Source organism: Perca fluviatilis, chromosome 19, assembly GCF_010015445.1.
Source record: "Perca fluviatilis chromosome 19, GENO_Pfluv_1.0, whole genome shotgun sequence".
Classification (NCBI taxonomy): domain Eukaryota; kingdom Metazoa; phylum Chordata; class Actinopteri; order Perciformes; family Percidae; genus Perca; species Perca fluviatilis.
The window spans coordinates 21,949,638-21,965,928 of NC_053130.1; the positions used below are offsets into that span (position 1 = coordinate 21,949,638).

At 42.1% G+C, this 16,291-nt stretch overlaps 1 protein-coding gene across 3 annotated transcripts; it reads right to left on the minus strand.

Moving 5' to 3' along the window:
• Positions 1–10,749: 10,749 nt before the first annotated feature.
• Positions 10,750–15,277, minus strand: ly6pge (lymphocyte antigen 6 family member pge). Of its 3 annotated transcripts, none has more exons than XM_039784485.1 (3): positions 14,927–15,277; positions 12,817–12,951; positions 10,750–11,790 (listed from the first exon to the last, which is right to left on the minus strand). In XM_039784485.1, exons 1-3 carry the CDS (start codon positions 14,985–14,987, stop codon positions 11,597–11,599), a joined length of 390 nt encoding a protein of 129 aa, XP_039640419.1. In that variant the 5' UTR covers positions 14,988–15,277; the 3' UTR covers positions 10,750–11,596. The 3 variants fall into 3 exon arrangements, with proteins under 3 accessions (XP_039640419.1, XP_039640418.1, XP_039640420.1); XM_039784484.1 differs by lacking the exon at positions 14,927–15,277 and adding an exon at positions 14,305–14,588; XM_039784486.1 differs by lacking the exon at positions 14,927–15,277 and adding an exon at positions 14,305–14,580 and having other exon boundaries at positions 12,835–12,951.
• Between the last annotated feature and the right edge of the window lie 1,014 nt (positions 15,278–16,291).

Consider the following 16,291-nt stretch of genomic DNA (forward strand, 5'->3'; position numbering starts at 1 on the left):
CGTCAATTAATAGTAAAAGGACGGAGCCTGGAACGTCTCTACAAAAAAAGCAGCTAGTTGTACACAAGGATATGTATGACAACCACATGCTACACTATAAGGATTCCCTCTCTATAGCAAAATCCAAATAGTACACTCATCTAATATCATCTGGTGAAGGGAACACTCTCATTTCTACAATTAATACAATTTCACGACCTCCGAATACTCTCCCACCGTGCCCACATGTAGGCTATACAATTTCTCAATGTAATAGTTTTATGTCATTTTTCAAAACTAAAATTGAAAATATTCACCAACAGCTGCCCTCTTCACATAATACGGACGACAGTGCACTTCATTCACCTACCTCTGCCACCCCTTATTTATTATCTAGTTTCCAACTCCCAACTGTCAATGAAATATCTGATATTGTCCAAAAATCGAAATCCTGCACCTGCCAGCTTGACCCCCTGCCCACCCACCTAGTTAAAACCTGTCTACCCTCTCTTCCTTCATAACTAACATCATCCACTCTTCTCGGATTTCTGTTCCCTCCGCTATCAAAACTGCTGCTATCACCCCTGTACTTAAGAAACCTGGTGCAAATCCCAACGACCTAAATAATTATAGACCAATCTCCAATGTGCCATTTATCTCAAAAGTCCTAGAGAAAACTGTTGCTGCACAGGTCCATAATCATCTCATTAACAATAACCTATATAAACAGTTTCAATCAGGTTTTCGCCCTCTTCATAGCACAAAAACTGCACTTGTTGAGGTCACCAGTGACCTATTGAGGCCGCTGACTCAGGTTTTCTCACTATACTCATCCTCCTTGATTTGACTGCTGCCTTTGATACAATTTCTCACAATATCCTCTTGGACTGTCTAGCCTCCATTGGTGTCATCAAGACACCCAGCTCTACTTGTCCACCAAACCCACTTCCATGCTCCCTCCATCTTCCCTGTCTGACTGTTTAGACGAAGTTAAAACCTGGTTCACTCATAACTTCCTCAAATTAAACAGTAGCAAAACAGAAATTCTCCTTGTTGGCTCCAAATCCACCCTAACAAAATGTCCTAATTTTTCACTCTCCATCGACAATTCCAAAGTCTCCTCTTCCACTCATGTCAAGAGCCTCTGTGTCATCCTCGATAGCACACTTTCTTTTGAAAAACACATTAATAATCTCACCCGGTCTGCCTACTTTCACTTACGCACCATACACTGTCTTCGTCCATCAGTGACACCCAATAATACAGCTACTCTCATCCACGCTCTTGTCACTTCCCGTATTGATTATTGTAACTCCCTCCTCTTTGGTTTACCCTACAAGTCCGTCCATAAACTCCAATTGGTCCAAAACTCTGCCCGTATTATCACTAGAACCCCAACAACTCAACACGTTACTCCACTCCTTAAACAACTGCACTGGCTCCCTGTCCAATACCGTATTGACTTTAAGATTCTTCTTCTCACTTTCAAAGCCCTCCATAATCTCGCTCCTCCATACCTCTCTGAACTCCTTCAGCCCTACACTCTATCCCAAACTCTCCGATCGTCCTCTTCCTCACTGCTTTCCACACCTTCTGCCCGCCTCTCCACAATGGGGTTTAGAGCCTTCAGCCATTCTGCTCCTTGCCTTTGGAACGCCCTCCCGCTATCCATCTGTACCATAGAGTCTCTACCCACATTTAAAACCTCCCTCAAAACCCAAAAGGCCTACCCCACATGATACACTCTCCATCAAAATAATGGATTGCTTTATTTTAATTTTTCTATCTCAATCTTTTAAATGTGTTTGTTTTAATTCTATTTGCCTTTGTAACTGTATTTTTGCTTGTTTTAAACTGTAAGGTGACCTTGAGTGCTATGAAAGGCGCCCATAAATAAAATGTATTATTATGTATTAATTTATCACGGCTACAAGGGACGGGCATTTTGTATAATTTCAACATTTGTGTGCTCACATTGAATTATAAAGCTAGAGTAGGCTACCCGAGTTGGTTACTCTCAAAAACAATTGAGACACAGCCAGTAAAGTGATCCCGACTGGTCCTGGCTAACGCCGCCATGCTATCCCTGCTAACTGCTAACGTTACCGGAGGACCAGGCAAGCGGGCCACGGCTGTAATGTGTAGCCTGTAGCCGACAACGGTGAGTTATTTTAAGCCAAGAGTAAATCGGAAAGAGAGGACCATGTTGTTGGCGTAATTCGAAGCCAATAAAGTGTGTTCAGTTGGGTGGAGAGGACGGCAAAGGTAGTGGTTTTTTTAGTGGTTCCTACTGTAATTCTAAGCCGATGAAGTGTGTCTGTCCGTCGGGTGGAGAGGACAGTGAGGTTCAGGGTTTCCTGCAGCACTTTGCATCTTAGGTGGCCGCCTAAGCAAGACACGCATGTGGCCTTAACGATCGGCACGTCAGTAATACCGAGGAAGGATTCACTTTAAATCAAACGAGAGCGCATAAGCGCGAACTTATCTGACGTCTCTGCATCTTGACAGAGAGCGGCGCTCCGACTGCCGACACACACGCAGAGCTGTGTGCCGACGGAGCGAAACAACGTTGTTAAAGTCACAGTGAGTCCCGGCAATGCCGGTAAAGCGGTTGCAAGTGTGTTTACACTTTTCAAAACTCCACGCAGACAGCGTATATAACGGCGAGGTGAAAGCTGTCACGGTATGGGTTAACGTAGGGTGACCAGACGTCCCGGTTTGACCGGGACAGTCACGATTTTAAGTTGCTTGTCCCGAGTCGGGACGCTAAAATGTCCCGGTTTACACCAACCACTATGAAATTGTCCCGGTTAAACGGTTTAAAATGCTGACAGCTAAACGGTGTAAAAGTGTGACTGTATTGTAGAGGATTCCAACAGCGGGACGTACAACAGTCTGCCGCTAAAGTTATGAGCTAAAAGACACAAACTAGCTAGCACTTGGTCACTGCTGTTGTCGGAAAAAAACACAGACGTGAATAAAGGTTTCGTTTACTTAAAACGGGTAAAACACGTGGTGCATTCAAAGTTATTGTAAAGTACCCTTTTCTCATCTGTTTTTGTTGTTTAACAGCAATTTATTGGTGAAAGAAGTTATTGTTAAAAGTGATTGTTATTACATTTTTAATAAATCATTTAAATTCCCCCTTTTTTGTGCTGATCCGAAAATTGATCCGATTTGTGACTCATAAGGAGCTTGCACACTATGCTCCTAGCCTGATGTGGTCATACTCAGATTCTAGTCAGAATATGAACTTCCTGACCTCGAATGTTGTGTGCAGGGCTAAGTTCGGCTGGCATCCAGGCTACACTACTCCAACAAATACTAACAAACTCCAACATTCTAAAGTTGGCAGCTGTTGGCAATTGTCAGTAACAGACAAGATTGACTTTTGTCACCTCGTTCTACCTTTTCTTATTTGAGGAGACCTTGTTGAGTGTGGCCAAAGTAGTTCTGGTCTACCTGGCCTGTAAAGATGCTAGCCGTGTACAGGAGAGACAGCAATCAAGACAAGGAGGAGACTGTGGTGTAAACCTTGGATATTGCGACATGCAAAACAGGGTGTCTATCCTAACTTGTGTCAAGAACTTCGCTCAGAAGATACTCCAGCTTTTGCGAATTTTGCCAGTTTTGCTCCTCAAGCTTTTGAGGAATTACTCACTATGGTCACTCCACTAATTGCCAGAAAAAACACCCATTCAGACAGCATTTCGAGCTGTTAGAATGTTGTCAATTGTTGGAAAATGGGCTACATTGGTCCGACATTCTACAACTCCACCAGACCAGACTGGACATGTCAAACTCTAACAACTCCATCCAACAAACGCCAACAAACACAGACGGCCGGCCCACACTGAACCCAACTGTTGGAGTTTGTTGGAGTTTGTTGGCGTTTGTTGGCATTTGTTGGAGCAGTGTGCAATCTCCTTTTACGGTAACCGTAATCCAATCAAACTGTGAGTTTTGTGACCTGTTGCACCCCTATACAAAACCATTCCAAATAATCAAAGTGATGTAAGGCAAAACAGGTTATTGAACTCATGTCAATTCCTGATGATTCATAAGATATAAAAGGAATGAAGTAATGCACAAATCATGAATTAATTCATGCATGAATTCATAATTCATATACCCTTCCCGTAAAGTGTTACCATAACTTTAGTTCAAGCCTGTGGCAGGAGTTCCAAATAATTTGTTTAGTGCCATGCAATGAAAAATTCCTTTTCACAAATTCAGTGGGTGCATTTTCCAAAAGAATGCTTTAATTCTGAACAATAAAGTTGGTCCCCCACGAAACTCAACCCAATGTCTTTTAATATTATTTCTTAGATATGTAGGCTACATACCAAGAAAATTCATGAATATTAACTGAGATACCCCATTATCTTGTGAGCAGTAGGCCTACGTGTGCTGTTGGCAAAATTGTGTCTAATCTGTCTGTGTCTATGTCTGACCTGGGCTGGCACATGTTCACGTTAAAAAGCGTGTGCGTGCACGAGCACTACGGTCACGCGCAAAGTGTCCCGGTTTTAGTTCCGGGAAAACTGGTCACCCTAGGTTAACGGTAGATTTCCTCTGTTACAGGCAGGCACCACTGTGTTCACTATGCCTTATTCACTAACTGACAGGTTGAGGTTGTCAGTCGTCCCCCCGCCCCTGGTCTGATGGCAAACCCCACCATACCGCCTTGACTAACAAAGTTTCTGCGGGAAACCCTGAGGTTGCTGTGTTTTTACCGGTTCCTACCATAATTCTAAGCTGAAAAAGTGTGCCTGTCACTCGGGTACAGAGCTCCACGTGAGCACTGGCTTTTATGACTGTCAATATAGCCAGCATCTAACGTTAGCTACTCCGCTGTGCTGTGAAGTAATGTCTGGCTATGTGAGACAAGCGTCTAGCAACATTGTTGTGGATGCTGTGGTCTCAGCCTGGCAATCTCCGTGAACTTCGAGTCTGGGGAGGAGGGAGCGGGTGAGACGACTCTCTCCAGTATTTTGAATTTGTACTGCAGTTACTACTTTAAAAACTAGCTGTCAGTACTACATATTGCACCTTTAGTCAATACAAAATTCATCTCCTGGAAGGTTTTGAAGACTGTTTCTTAGAAGACTGAAGATTTTCCAAGTGTGTCATATGGTAAAGATTACACAAACTGTGAAAGCTTAAACAAAACTTTCACTTTTGCATAAATGTTCAACTCCGCCATTAACCTGTCTCCCCCTGTAGGAGAGCTGAATAGCATGAGAGCTGACCCTGTTCCACGGGCCCTTCATGGTCACCAGCAGGCCCCGTGTTTTGGCTCGGGTCCCTCCCTTCACCCTGTTCCTGAATTGTACCCCTGATTATCTCATAGTTTTGCTCATCTCCCCTTTAAAAAGAACCACATTACTTCCAGCTCCCCAAACTTGTCAAAACCAATTTGCTTTCCTATTATTCCCTCAAATGATTCCACCATGACCCCTCCTCAAAGCCCTCCCTCCACAAATCCTCGACCCTCTGCTTCCCTCGATTGAAACTCCCAACACGACCTGTGCAACCCCTAAACTCCCTCCACCCCCATCCTGTTTTTTTTTTTTTAGCCCCTGGCCTCCTCTGTACCACTCTTATCTGTCTAACGCTGTGACAACTTTTCTTTCATCTTCTTTCCAAACCTTCAGAGGGAACAGCAAACGGTGGTGAATGAGCCACACACACACACACACACACACACGCCTTTGTGAGAATGAAAGCAGACAGTGAGCCACTGACAACTAAATGAAACCTGACTAATAGAGATCAACAAACCTGAAAAGCATTTTTTTTTTGCCAGCGCAGGCAGCACTTCCACCATCATATCCTGCACAGCCCTTCACCCCTTCCCTGCACACACCCAATCCCTCTCCCGTCAATTAGCGCCTCACCAGTGACAACACAGAGGATCTTCATTAGCGGAGAATGCTCAATTATATCAGTTGATATTCCTTTCCAAAACTAATTATCCCAGTTGCATGGTACGGCTGACTGAGCTTGCCCTCACCCCGGGGCGCAGTGGTTACTGATGTGATTTGGTTTTGGCTCCAAGGTCTGCTTTCCTCTCCTCTCTTTTGTTATCCTCCTCTACACTGATTCAACACAGTTAGCCCTCCCATCTTAGTATAGCCCTTTCCCTTTCAATGATATTTGTTGACCCCCTGTCTATTTTTTAGGTTGTTCATGAAGACTTGTTATGCTCCCATAAAAAACTAAGAACCTGTGCATATGCAGTTCTTGTTAATCCTGTAATACATACAGAATTAGCAGAACTGTGTTATTCTACAAAAAGCTCACCATAGCAGCCCTCTATATAATCCTGGTCTGTTGTTCATCCTGGGGGATGGCAAAAATAGACAGCCTGTACAACAGCTATAGCTGAAACAGAAATGGTGCAAACACTGTCTTCTCAAGAGAGGAGACTGGGAAGGAGGTGAAAACTGCAGAAAACATATGGCAGAGACACTAGATGCTGTATATTGACTCAAAGCATGTTTACTTGGGAATTACCCACTAATGAATAGCTATGACATCTGAAATATGTTGTTTATGTGGATGATTGTCCATATAGCTCATGAAATCTGTTTGCACAACAGTGTTGTTTGTGTTACTGATTTTCTTTCAATTAACAAAGGTCTTTAAAAAGGAAGTAATAAAAAGGTGCAAATAATTATCATACTGTATACATCTTACCACAATGCTAGAGATTGTAAAAGTCAACGGTTCAACCCGTGAACTGAATTAATTACTACAGAAACTGAAGGCGAAAACTGAGGAACTGTTTCACTGACAGATATTCACGTAGAAGGGATTAAATTGAATAGACAGGCTTAATTTTCTTTCATCTCAAGCGCATTACTTCCATGCTAATCACTTTGTTTTACATTTCGTGACTAGTTTTACCGAGTTAATATTATCCAAATGTCGAAACATGGCGTACAACTTTTGGCGTCTACGCACTGTGTTTCCTGTCAGCTTCAGGTCCTCTTGGTGGGCTCTTTGCTGCCCTCAATCTGGAGACCGGCCTCACAGAAGGTGGGCAATTTAGTCACATTTCAAAGTAGCTCAGGCAGGGGAACACACTCATTACACATAATTCTTCTTCTCCTCTTCCCCGGCTCCCTCTTTAGTCCCCCCACTCTCGCTCTCTGTATCTCTCCACCTCCCTGTTTCAAAGACCAAAAGCCCTTATGGTCCTCCGTCCGGAGGTAGATCACTTTAATTCTGCTTCACAGATCTTTTTCAAAAAGACCTGAGACCCGGAGACCTCAGAACCGGTGACCGTTGGGTGAACCCGGGCCGACCAGCCAGGACCCGGGCGCTTGTAAACACAGCCAACGTCTCACACGCTCTCATTCCCCCCGAGCGCTTTTGTTCCCTCCCTACAATGGCACAAGCATGTGATGTTGCTGTGCTCTTTCATCTCAGACGTGTTTGTTTGTTTTTGCAAACGCTGGTCATCATGTCCATCTGAGTCAGTTCTATTGGCTGTCACTTGGCTGAGAGCAGATGATCAATGATTTAAATGGAAGATTGTTGCCCTGGACACACAATTCATTAGGTTGTTTTTTTCACTGTTATTTTGAGGGACTGCATCCAGAGCTTAGTATTGCAGTCTGACAGTTGTCTGGGACAACTGAAAACTGCTCTTTCTCTGGGGGGGGGGGGAAGGTGGCGGGGGATAGATGAACTGGTTTGCTTATGTGGGCCGGACCTGGATTCCACTGATGGTTCATAAGTTCATTTCCCTGTTTGGGAGGAGTCTCCAACCACAGCCATCTTCCTGATGTCATCGCCCCAATTTATTCAGAGGTGATTTGAACACAACCCAAGAAATTGACCATTATTGAAAAACACAACCACCTTCCTAAATTACAAGTGTGTATGCATTTTTTTACCTCTTGTATTGACCAGTCTAATCAGTTCTGCTGCAGCCGGCTGTCTTTACAAACAGGTCACGCAATCAATACACCAGGCAAATAAATATCTGAAAAAAAATGAAACGAAGGCCGTAACAGAAAATCTCTCAGCAACAATGTGGAAGCGTGACGGTTTGTGACGGTAGGCGAGTTTCTCAGAAAGACGTCAATCTTCCAGGGCGCACACTCAACAATGGATAAATTCTCTCTGATAACAAGCAAAACCCACACAAACCCACACACACACCAAATATAATCACGGATAGCGTGTGGGACATTCAGTGGCATTCACAAGGAGTGAAACCTGTCTGGTTAACTTTAGAAGCCACTGTAGACACAAGTTTTCTCCAGCCTCGTTGCTTTCACACAGCCTCCTTTAAAGGGCAGCCGGCTCATCACTTTGATGACTGACGGTGGGATTTGCAGCGATAATGTCTTCAGGTGCCAGAGGATTTGGATTAAACGTACTCCAATTTAAACAGCAAAGTTGCCATGGCGATGACCTTTAGTTTTAGCTCAGATGGCGTAAACGTGGGCAATACAGTGACTGGCGTTATTGTCCAAGAGACGCTCTAATTCGGCAGAAGCTTTGGCCATCATTGCACTTTTAAATTCTCCATCAAATAAGAAACTTTGTCCACACACACACACACACACACACACACACACACACACACACACACACACACACACACACACACACACTAATAATAACAATAATGCTGCAGGGACATTGTACAGTGCACAAACAGTCCACTTATGACCGTAACACTGTTGAACAGCCTGAATTGAACTATGAGCCCCAAAAGACAAACTTCAGACACCCCCACCCTACATCTCAGCAGCGCTTTGACCCGTCGACCCTCCATCAGCCCTTTAGGTTTATGCAAACCTTCCCCTCCCACCCCAATTAAGGTGAAAGAAGCCTTTCAAATAAAGCTGATGTGGGCCGACGTGGGGCGGTTCTCTTGGCTGTCTGAGGACGTGAGCACCCAGAACAGGCTCCGGTTGAACGGGCCTGGAGACTCACGGTTTGGGGTCAGTGCCTATCCCCCTCCAGGGCAGTGTGTTCACACTCTCACACCTGCCTGTCAAAGGAGAGAGCAGCAGGAGGAAGAGGAAACGGAAAGAAAGAGTGAGTCAGTCAAAGCATAAAAGCAGAGGGAGAGAGTTTTCACATTTTTAAATAAAGTACAAACTCCAGCAGACAGCAATAAAACAGTGTAATTATTATCACTATTGACTCAAGCCAATCTCAGCAGTACCCTTGATGTGTGGTTGGTCAATACGAATTGCCATAGTCTTGTAGATTCCATAGCATCTGCTGAAGTCAAAAGTGTGGCTAGACTGCCTCACGGTGGAGGCTGTGTGAACTACAAGAGCAGACATGCTGGGGGGAAAAAAAGGTGCCATACACACTCACACATAAATGCATAGAGAGCGCTTGTTATGCAAGAAATTGTGAATTATTATTCTTATTAGATTTTTCTAAGCTCTCATATTACAACAACAACACAGACAAACAATATAAACTTCATAGCAGCCACAAACACACATATTCAAGCAAAGGAAAAAACTGCACAGAATTTACACAACCACGTGCACACAACGCTAAATTGGGCGTGCACTGCAGTGTTGAACTCACCTGTCTAAACGCAGGTCTCGTGCATCTCAATGTGCACCACGTTCAACCTTTCTGCTTACTCATTCTCAGATGACATATTCCAGTCTGTCCCACTGTAACCAGTCCCAGATCTTCTCTAGTTTGAAAACATTTTGAGCTGAAAGAAGCTGTGAGAGAGATTAACAGTCACAAACAATATTAAATCCTCACACACCTCACAGAAGGTAGAAGTACCACAGTGAACCCAGAAGTCACCATGAGCATTTAGCATTTAGCATGTTAGACACACCCGGCACCTGTTGGGTGTGTTCGATTTGGATCACTTAGCATGCTGGCCGGGTGGTGCATTAAACCGGTTAATTAAAGTAGATTCTCTTTTTTTTTTTACCTGCGCCAATGTACAATAATCCTAATGTAACACTAACCTAAACATAATCCTTCTTCCCTGCCGCAGCTGCTGATTTGGATCCTTTGATCTGTTCGATTTTCAAAGTTTATCATGATAAATATACCACACACTTAACACGCCATACATGTATGCACACAAACATGTACAATACTCCCACTGACAAAAACAACTAAAATCTCACATTCAAAATAACGTGTTTCATGTGTCTGTTGTGTTAATGTCTGTATATTTATCTAATTTGTCAGCTGTGTGTAGTATGTCACACACAGAGAAAAATAATTCATTCTTGTTCAGCTTGTTTTAAGAAGACTTTCATTTCAAAACTGAAATGATTACATACACACAGAGGCAGTAACACAAATATGTTTACATTGGTTGTATTTTCATTGAATTATGAATGTCAAAATTGCCATTATTTGGTCTGTACATTCAGTATCGCCTCTGTTCTGCCATTCAATTGGAGAATATTTCCTTACAATGTGGTATATACAGCATCCTAAGTGTTTTTAGGTTAAATTACATTAAAATTGTATTTTTATATATATTGAGAAATTTATAGAAATAAGCAAAATAATCAGAAGATTTGAGTATGCAGTTTGCTAGGACTTACTATGATATATTGTAACTCCTCACTTTTGCATTTTTAAAATAAATGTTAGTACTAAAAATGTATAAAGACACCAGCAGCCACAGTTTATGTTTTTAATATACAAGGTGAAACATGGTCTTTGAAATTGAATTTCCTAACATGAGTTCCAAGAATAATACAGCAAAATAAAATTACACAATAAACAGTATTTGTCACCAAATTGACATTATTAATTTTTTTATTTAATTTTCTATACAATATATACAGTAGCCTCTACTTATAGGCCATCCTCGTGCTCAGACTCTGTTTATAAACTCAGTAATTCTTTAAGTGACTTCAAACGCAGTGGATTAACTCACGGAACAGGTTAATCTCTAATATCTCCCACAGTTTGTCAGAAGTGTGCCTGACAACTAGAAGGCTAAATGCCTTAACAACACACCAGCTGATTGAACTCTTGGTGCCATTATTTAGCCACAGGAACATCTGCTGCAACACCAGCTGAGATCCTTGGGTGTATAGGTATGTAGGTGAAAAAGAAGACAGAGACAGCAGTAAAACCTAACTTGAAAAGTGATTAGTAAGAACTGAAAGAGATGGTCTTGTTTCTGTTATCCTGTAGTTTCACACATTGCATGCTGATGAAACTGATAAACAGCATCTCATCCTCGCGAATGTAGGAAACAAATAGTACATGAATTCTAATGAATTATCTCTGCCTGTTATTTAAGCATGTACCTTAGGATCCTCTAGTTATTAGTTATTCTTAGTGCAATCCATTGAAAGACGCATCTACTTGACTATTGCTTAATGGATTCAATCCAACATGGTGTGAATAATCCAGTCACACCTGGCACCTCAAGCTCCTGTACAGTAACTCCTTAATGTATAGGCTTCTGTTTGGATAAATAAGGTAAATGAAAGCAGAGTTGAATGGTAATACAGCATGCAGTGTAAAATTAGGCATAGTTATTTGGCATTTTTGGAGTAAATTAGAACAACAGTAGTTGGCATTTTTGTCGCAGATGGATACTTGTTGGCATGGTGAAGTTGAGCAGTATGTATGTTTACTTGAAAAAGCAGTGGAAGAACAGAGGCAGAAACAGCAGCAGATAGTTGGGTCCTGGCAGCCGTGAGGCAAAGCTGGTCACATTGCAGTCATCAGCGTAGCAGCAGTAAACTCGGACACCTGGTGCTCTGTAGCCCTGGCTGTTGGCCTGACTACAGAAAGACTTGTAGGAGCACGACTTCATCACCCCACCTGACAAAACAGACAGCAATAGAAGTCAGTTACACTGGTGTGGCAGCTATCTTAAACGGACCAATATACATTTGATCGAACTTGCTGTTGATTCAGCCAGGCTATACAGCTTTAGTCTTTCACAATATAGTCATCCTTCCTTTGTCACTTTGTCTTTATCAGAATTTAAAGGCAGGGTTGGGAATGTTGAAAAGCTAGCAAGATTTGAAAGTACTCCTCGGGGGAGTAACCCCTCCTCCTACCCTTTGGGCTCCGACCCACACACACACACAGACGTGCACGAGCACCGCTGCGTCGCTGCTTCAGAGCAGAGCGGAGAAAGGGCTGCAATTTTACTTCATGTCTCATGTAAGCAAACAACCTAATATTATCGTGCCCAATGTTTAAAACAAACATGACTACTGTTAGCAATGCCGCGACGACGCGCATTGAGCTCAGGCTCGTACACGGGAGAGGTAGAATACACGTTGCAGGGCAAGGAGGCATTTCTTTGTTTACAGCATTACCGCTGCTGCAGATGACCGATCTTTTTCGCTCCTTTTTCAGAGCCCATAACTTATTTATTGCTTTCGGGGTGTAAAGACCATTTCAAACAATATTATAAAAAAGTGTATGTATGATAGTTACCAACCCTGCCTTTAATTTGGGAAGACTGGTGCATCTCCAATGTGTCATTTATAGACAGGATGAGGGTCTCTCCTGCTGCACCACTTTTTGATGATTAATAAATATATTTGATGTAAAATTCTAGCCTTGTGCAGGGTTATTAGTAAACTGAGTTACATTTGTGAAGAGGAATTGTTTCCGTGCCATGAACACATGGTGTCCTAATTAAGGATATTGATTAAGTAGAAGCAGCAAAGCTCTTCATTTCCTTAAAAGCCTGGGACCCCCCGCTGACTGGGATGTCTCTCCAGACAGCAGCCTGTCCTCTGTTATACACACACACACAAATTCTCACATACAGATACAAATAGAGCTTTATTGATGGTAGAAAGAGAACTAGTAAAAGAAAGGCTACTACACTGTCACTGTTGGACTCACTGTCATGGCCCACCACCACAGCGCAGGCATCAGAGTAGCTGGGACAAGATTTGGAGCCTTGCCGGTTGCAGTCAGCGTTATTGGAGCCCATACAGGTATAACATTGCAGAGCTTTACCTAAAGGAAACAAGAGAAGAAATATGGCTACGATGCACACTTACTAAAGCAATACAATCAAAACATCATGGCATGTTCACAGTTTAGGGATCCAAAAAGCTTTGTTTTTTCTAAAGCATTGAATATGTCACTACTTGAAAAAGGTGTGCAAATACACTTATATACTTTATATAATGGAAAGTTAATGGCAGAGAAGCCATCTAAAAACATTATTAAACCAGAACAGGCTGCTCTGGAGCACGTTTAAAGGGAAATACAGCACCACATGTTTTATATGCCAGCCCTATGTTATTCTTAGACAGACCTGGTGTTATGGGAACGGTTTATGATGCAAATGTAGGATTTCCCCCCAAATATCTCAACTGAATGATTAAATATGCTTTGTGTCAAATGTATTGACTACTTTCAATGCTTGAATAGTCTACTTTAATGCTGCTAATGTTAGTGCTGCTGTTTTTAGTACATTGGTAAAAGTGGTTCTTAGGACAGCCAGCTGCAGCTGCTCTGGCACGGTAAAGACTGCATTACATTGTTGCACACTCAAACTAACTCAGTCCCATTTATCATAAATTCTGGTCCGTTGTATAGTTAAGATCATGCAGTGTCTACGAGGGCCTCAATTCTGGATATGTTTACCCTTCATCAACACTGGATTTTTGGGTTTGACAAGCGTGTACACACAGGCATGGTAAATTCACATCTGAGTGACTGAGGTATGACGTCCCCACAGGCACAGTGAGAGTTAAGTGAAGAGAGAGCACTCACTAATCACTTCCTTTACACAAGACTTCCCTAAATCAAGCAAAGAATTAAACTCTGATTTAAAAACACATTTTTCTAACCTTCAGCTGAAGCTACAGGGGCCCACTTCAGCACATAAAACACTTAAATGTCCTTGTAAAGCTCTCCAGAGGAAGGAGCGCTTATTTGAGAACTAGCTGACCTTTGAAATACCACTTCAACGCTTCCTTTTGAAAACCTACATCCGTCTCCTAAATTCTGAAAAATGGCTCTTCAGAAACAGCCTTTAATGCTGCTTCCTAAGAGGATCAAATTGAGCTGGACTTATAGGAATCACTGAAAGCTTCAAACATTCTTTGTAGCAGCACATCACTTGTCTTGGTCTTCAAAATAACGTCATTCAACATTGGATTTATCATCCGGCATCCGGTTATGATGTGGACATCAAAAGTTGATCAGACACACAGTGTTGTGTCCATTCAGGTATAGACCAGAGATGTGAAATGGTAATGGTGAAAAAATCAATAAGAAGAAGAGTTTAATTAGAGTAATACATGACTGATAAAAGCACATATTTAACAGTAAAACAATTAAATGAAACCGCCAACAAACCTTTTTTTGTATGAATTTGAGCGGTTAGTCTCATTTCTTTGCTTCTTGTGTGCCCCTCTGTATGTTGACACGACATATAAATACCCCCTGCCGTTTACAGTTGACCCCAATCTATCCCCACAGCACAGCCGACCTACACACATGCTGTAAGTATTAGCCTCCAGGCCTATTAAGAGATTAGCTGCTGGGATTGCATGCTAGTCACAGAGGAGGATGACACACTGAAGAAATGCAAAACTCAGGAGAATTGCCTGAGAAATGAACAGCAATTAGAAAAGTTGACATAATATAAAGTGTCATTAGAAGGTGTGAATAAAAAAAATGCAAGAAATTTTATATATATATATATATATATAAAAAAAAAAAGATAACTGTGTTGTTATGTCCAACATGTCCTGTCCTGGTGTGTGAGAGCAAAGCGTATTCGCTCAACAGGTTCCTGCCTCTTAGGAAAAGACTGAAATACAGAAAAACAACAAAATGCCAACTATTCTTGAAAATTCAAAAGTGGCAAGAGCAAAGAGTACCTGAAGGAAGACACAGACCAAGTCCAAAATACAGGTGGGCAGAGGGTAGAGCATATCTAAAGGGGTGAAAGGATGAGGTAAAGATAGGAACTTACAATTGGTTGCTAGCAGGACCAGGGAAAACAGGAGCAGCGGACAGTACTGGACAGCTCTCATGGTGCTTGTGGTCCTCGGTCGACCTGATCACACAATGTAAAGCAGTTTGTTTGCGCTTAAAGCCCCCTGAGCTTAATCTGAGCTATCAGATGAGCTAATATCCCCTCCTGCACTGACCAGGAGATTAGCACCCTTCCACTGGGGCCCACAGCTCTGTGTTCAGTCTCAATAGTTGCTCCTCTGCGTGGATAGGCAAAAGGATTCATCCCGTGGCTCTCGCCTCACCACGGTACTCGAGCCACACCCATCCTCTTGCCTTTCTTGTCCCTGTCCCCAGCTGGCCCAGCCTTACTTGCCTCTGCTGCACTACGAAGCTGATCGCTGAACTTCAGCTGGCATTGTGACCCTACAGGTGTCCATTTAGTTTTGCCAGTGCCAGGTTCATTTGGCTTAGGATGCTTGATGTCCTGTGATGTACGTTTGCCTGTGTGAGATTAATATTCAGCAACATTTTTGTTGTTGTTATGCAGACATGCCCTAATTCCATAGGGATGTAGTTGATATAAATGTGGCCACTTCTTCAGTTGGACTTTCGGAATGATTACCTCTGTATTTAGAATTACAAATAATATATTCTACATTACAGTTCCACGAATTGCATTAAATCACCTCAGGTTGAAGGTCATTTGTCTCAATAACATGGCTATCCTAAATATGTTATACAGTACATGTTATGAACATCACACAGCCCCATCAGAAGAAGTCAAGTACTCTTTCAGTGACTCCCCTCGTTATGTTTTTTCAAATAGATTTTAAACTGGATGTTATTGAACATGTTTTATTATATACAAGTGGTATAGTATTCCACCATTTATGCCTTACTTTCAATGATCTCTTTTAACCTCTCTCAACTCAATCATTGCAACACTTGGTGGGAAGGCATGTCCCGTGCAGTTGGGTCAGTGTAGCTGCTAGTACATTAGTTATTGAGGCAATAAATATGGTAAAGATCAGCCTCACATAATTTCTAATTCTATTTGTGTATATTTTACTATAAACAAAATATGTGGATAAATAAGTGTATTTTACCAAATCATTATTTCTGTTATTTCTTTTAAATTATCATCTTTCCACATGCCCCTGATTGGGAATCAATGATCTAAATTAAGAGAAAAGGAAAATATACACCCCAAAACAAAAAGTAAAAAAGAAACAAACGTCCATAATGCATCATTGCATCACAATGTCAAATAATCATAATCACATCTTAATCCTGATTTATCATTGGTCATGCCATGCCACTCAGCTCATGAGAAAACATCGTCAGTGAACCCAGTGTGCTGTATTGCCATCTTTTATTGCAC

Bases quoted from the DNA above. Each gene is read 5' to 3' on its own strand.
- ly6pge (XM_039784484.1), bottom strand. From the start codon at position 14,380: ATGTCGTGTCAACATACAGAGGGGCACACAAGAAGCAAAGAAATGAGA. The intron at 12,952-14,304 runs GTTTGTTGGCGG...TGTTTCCTTTAG, and splicing joins TCAAATTCATACAAAAAAAG to GTAAAGCTCTGCAATGTTAT. The intron at 11,791-12,816 runs GTGTAGTAGCCT...CTGTTTTGTCAG, and splicing joins CAGTGAGTCCAACAGTGACA to GTGGGGTGATGAAGTCGTGC.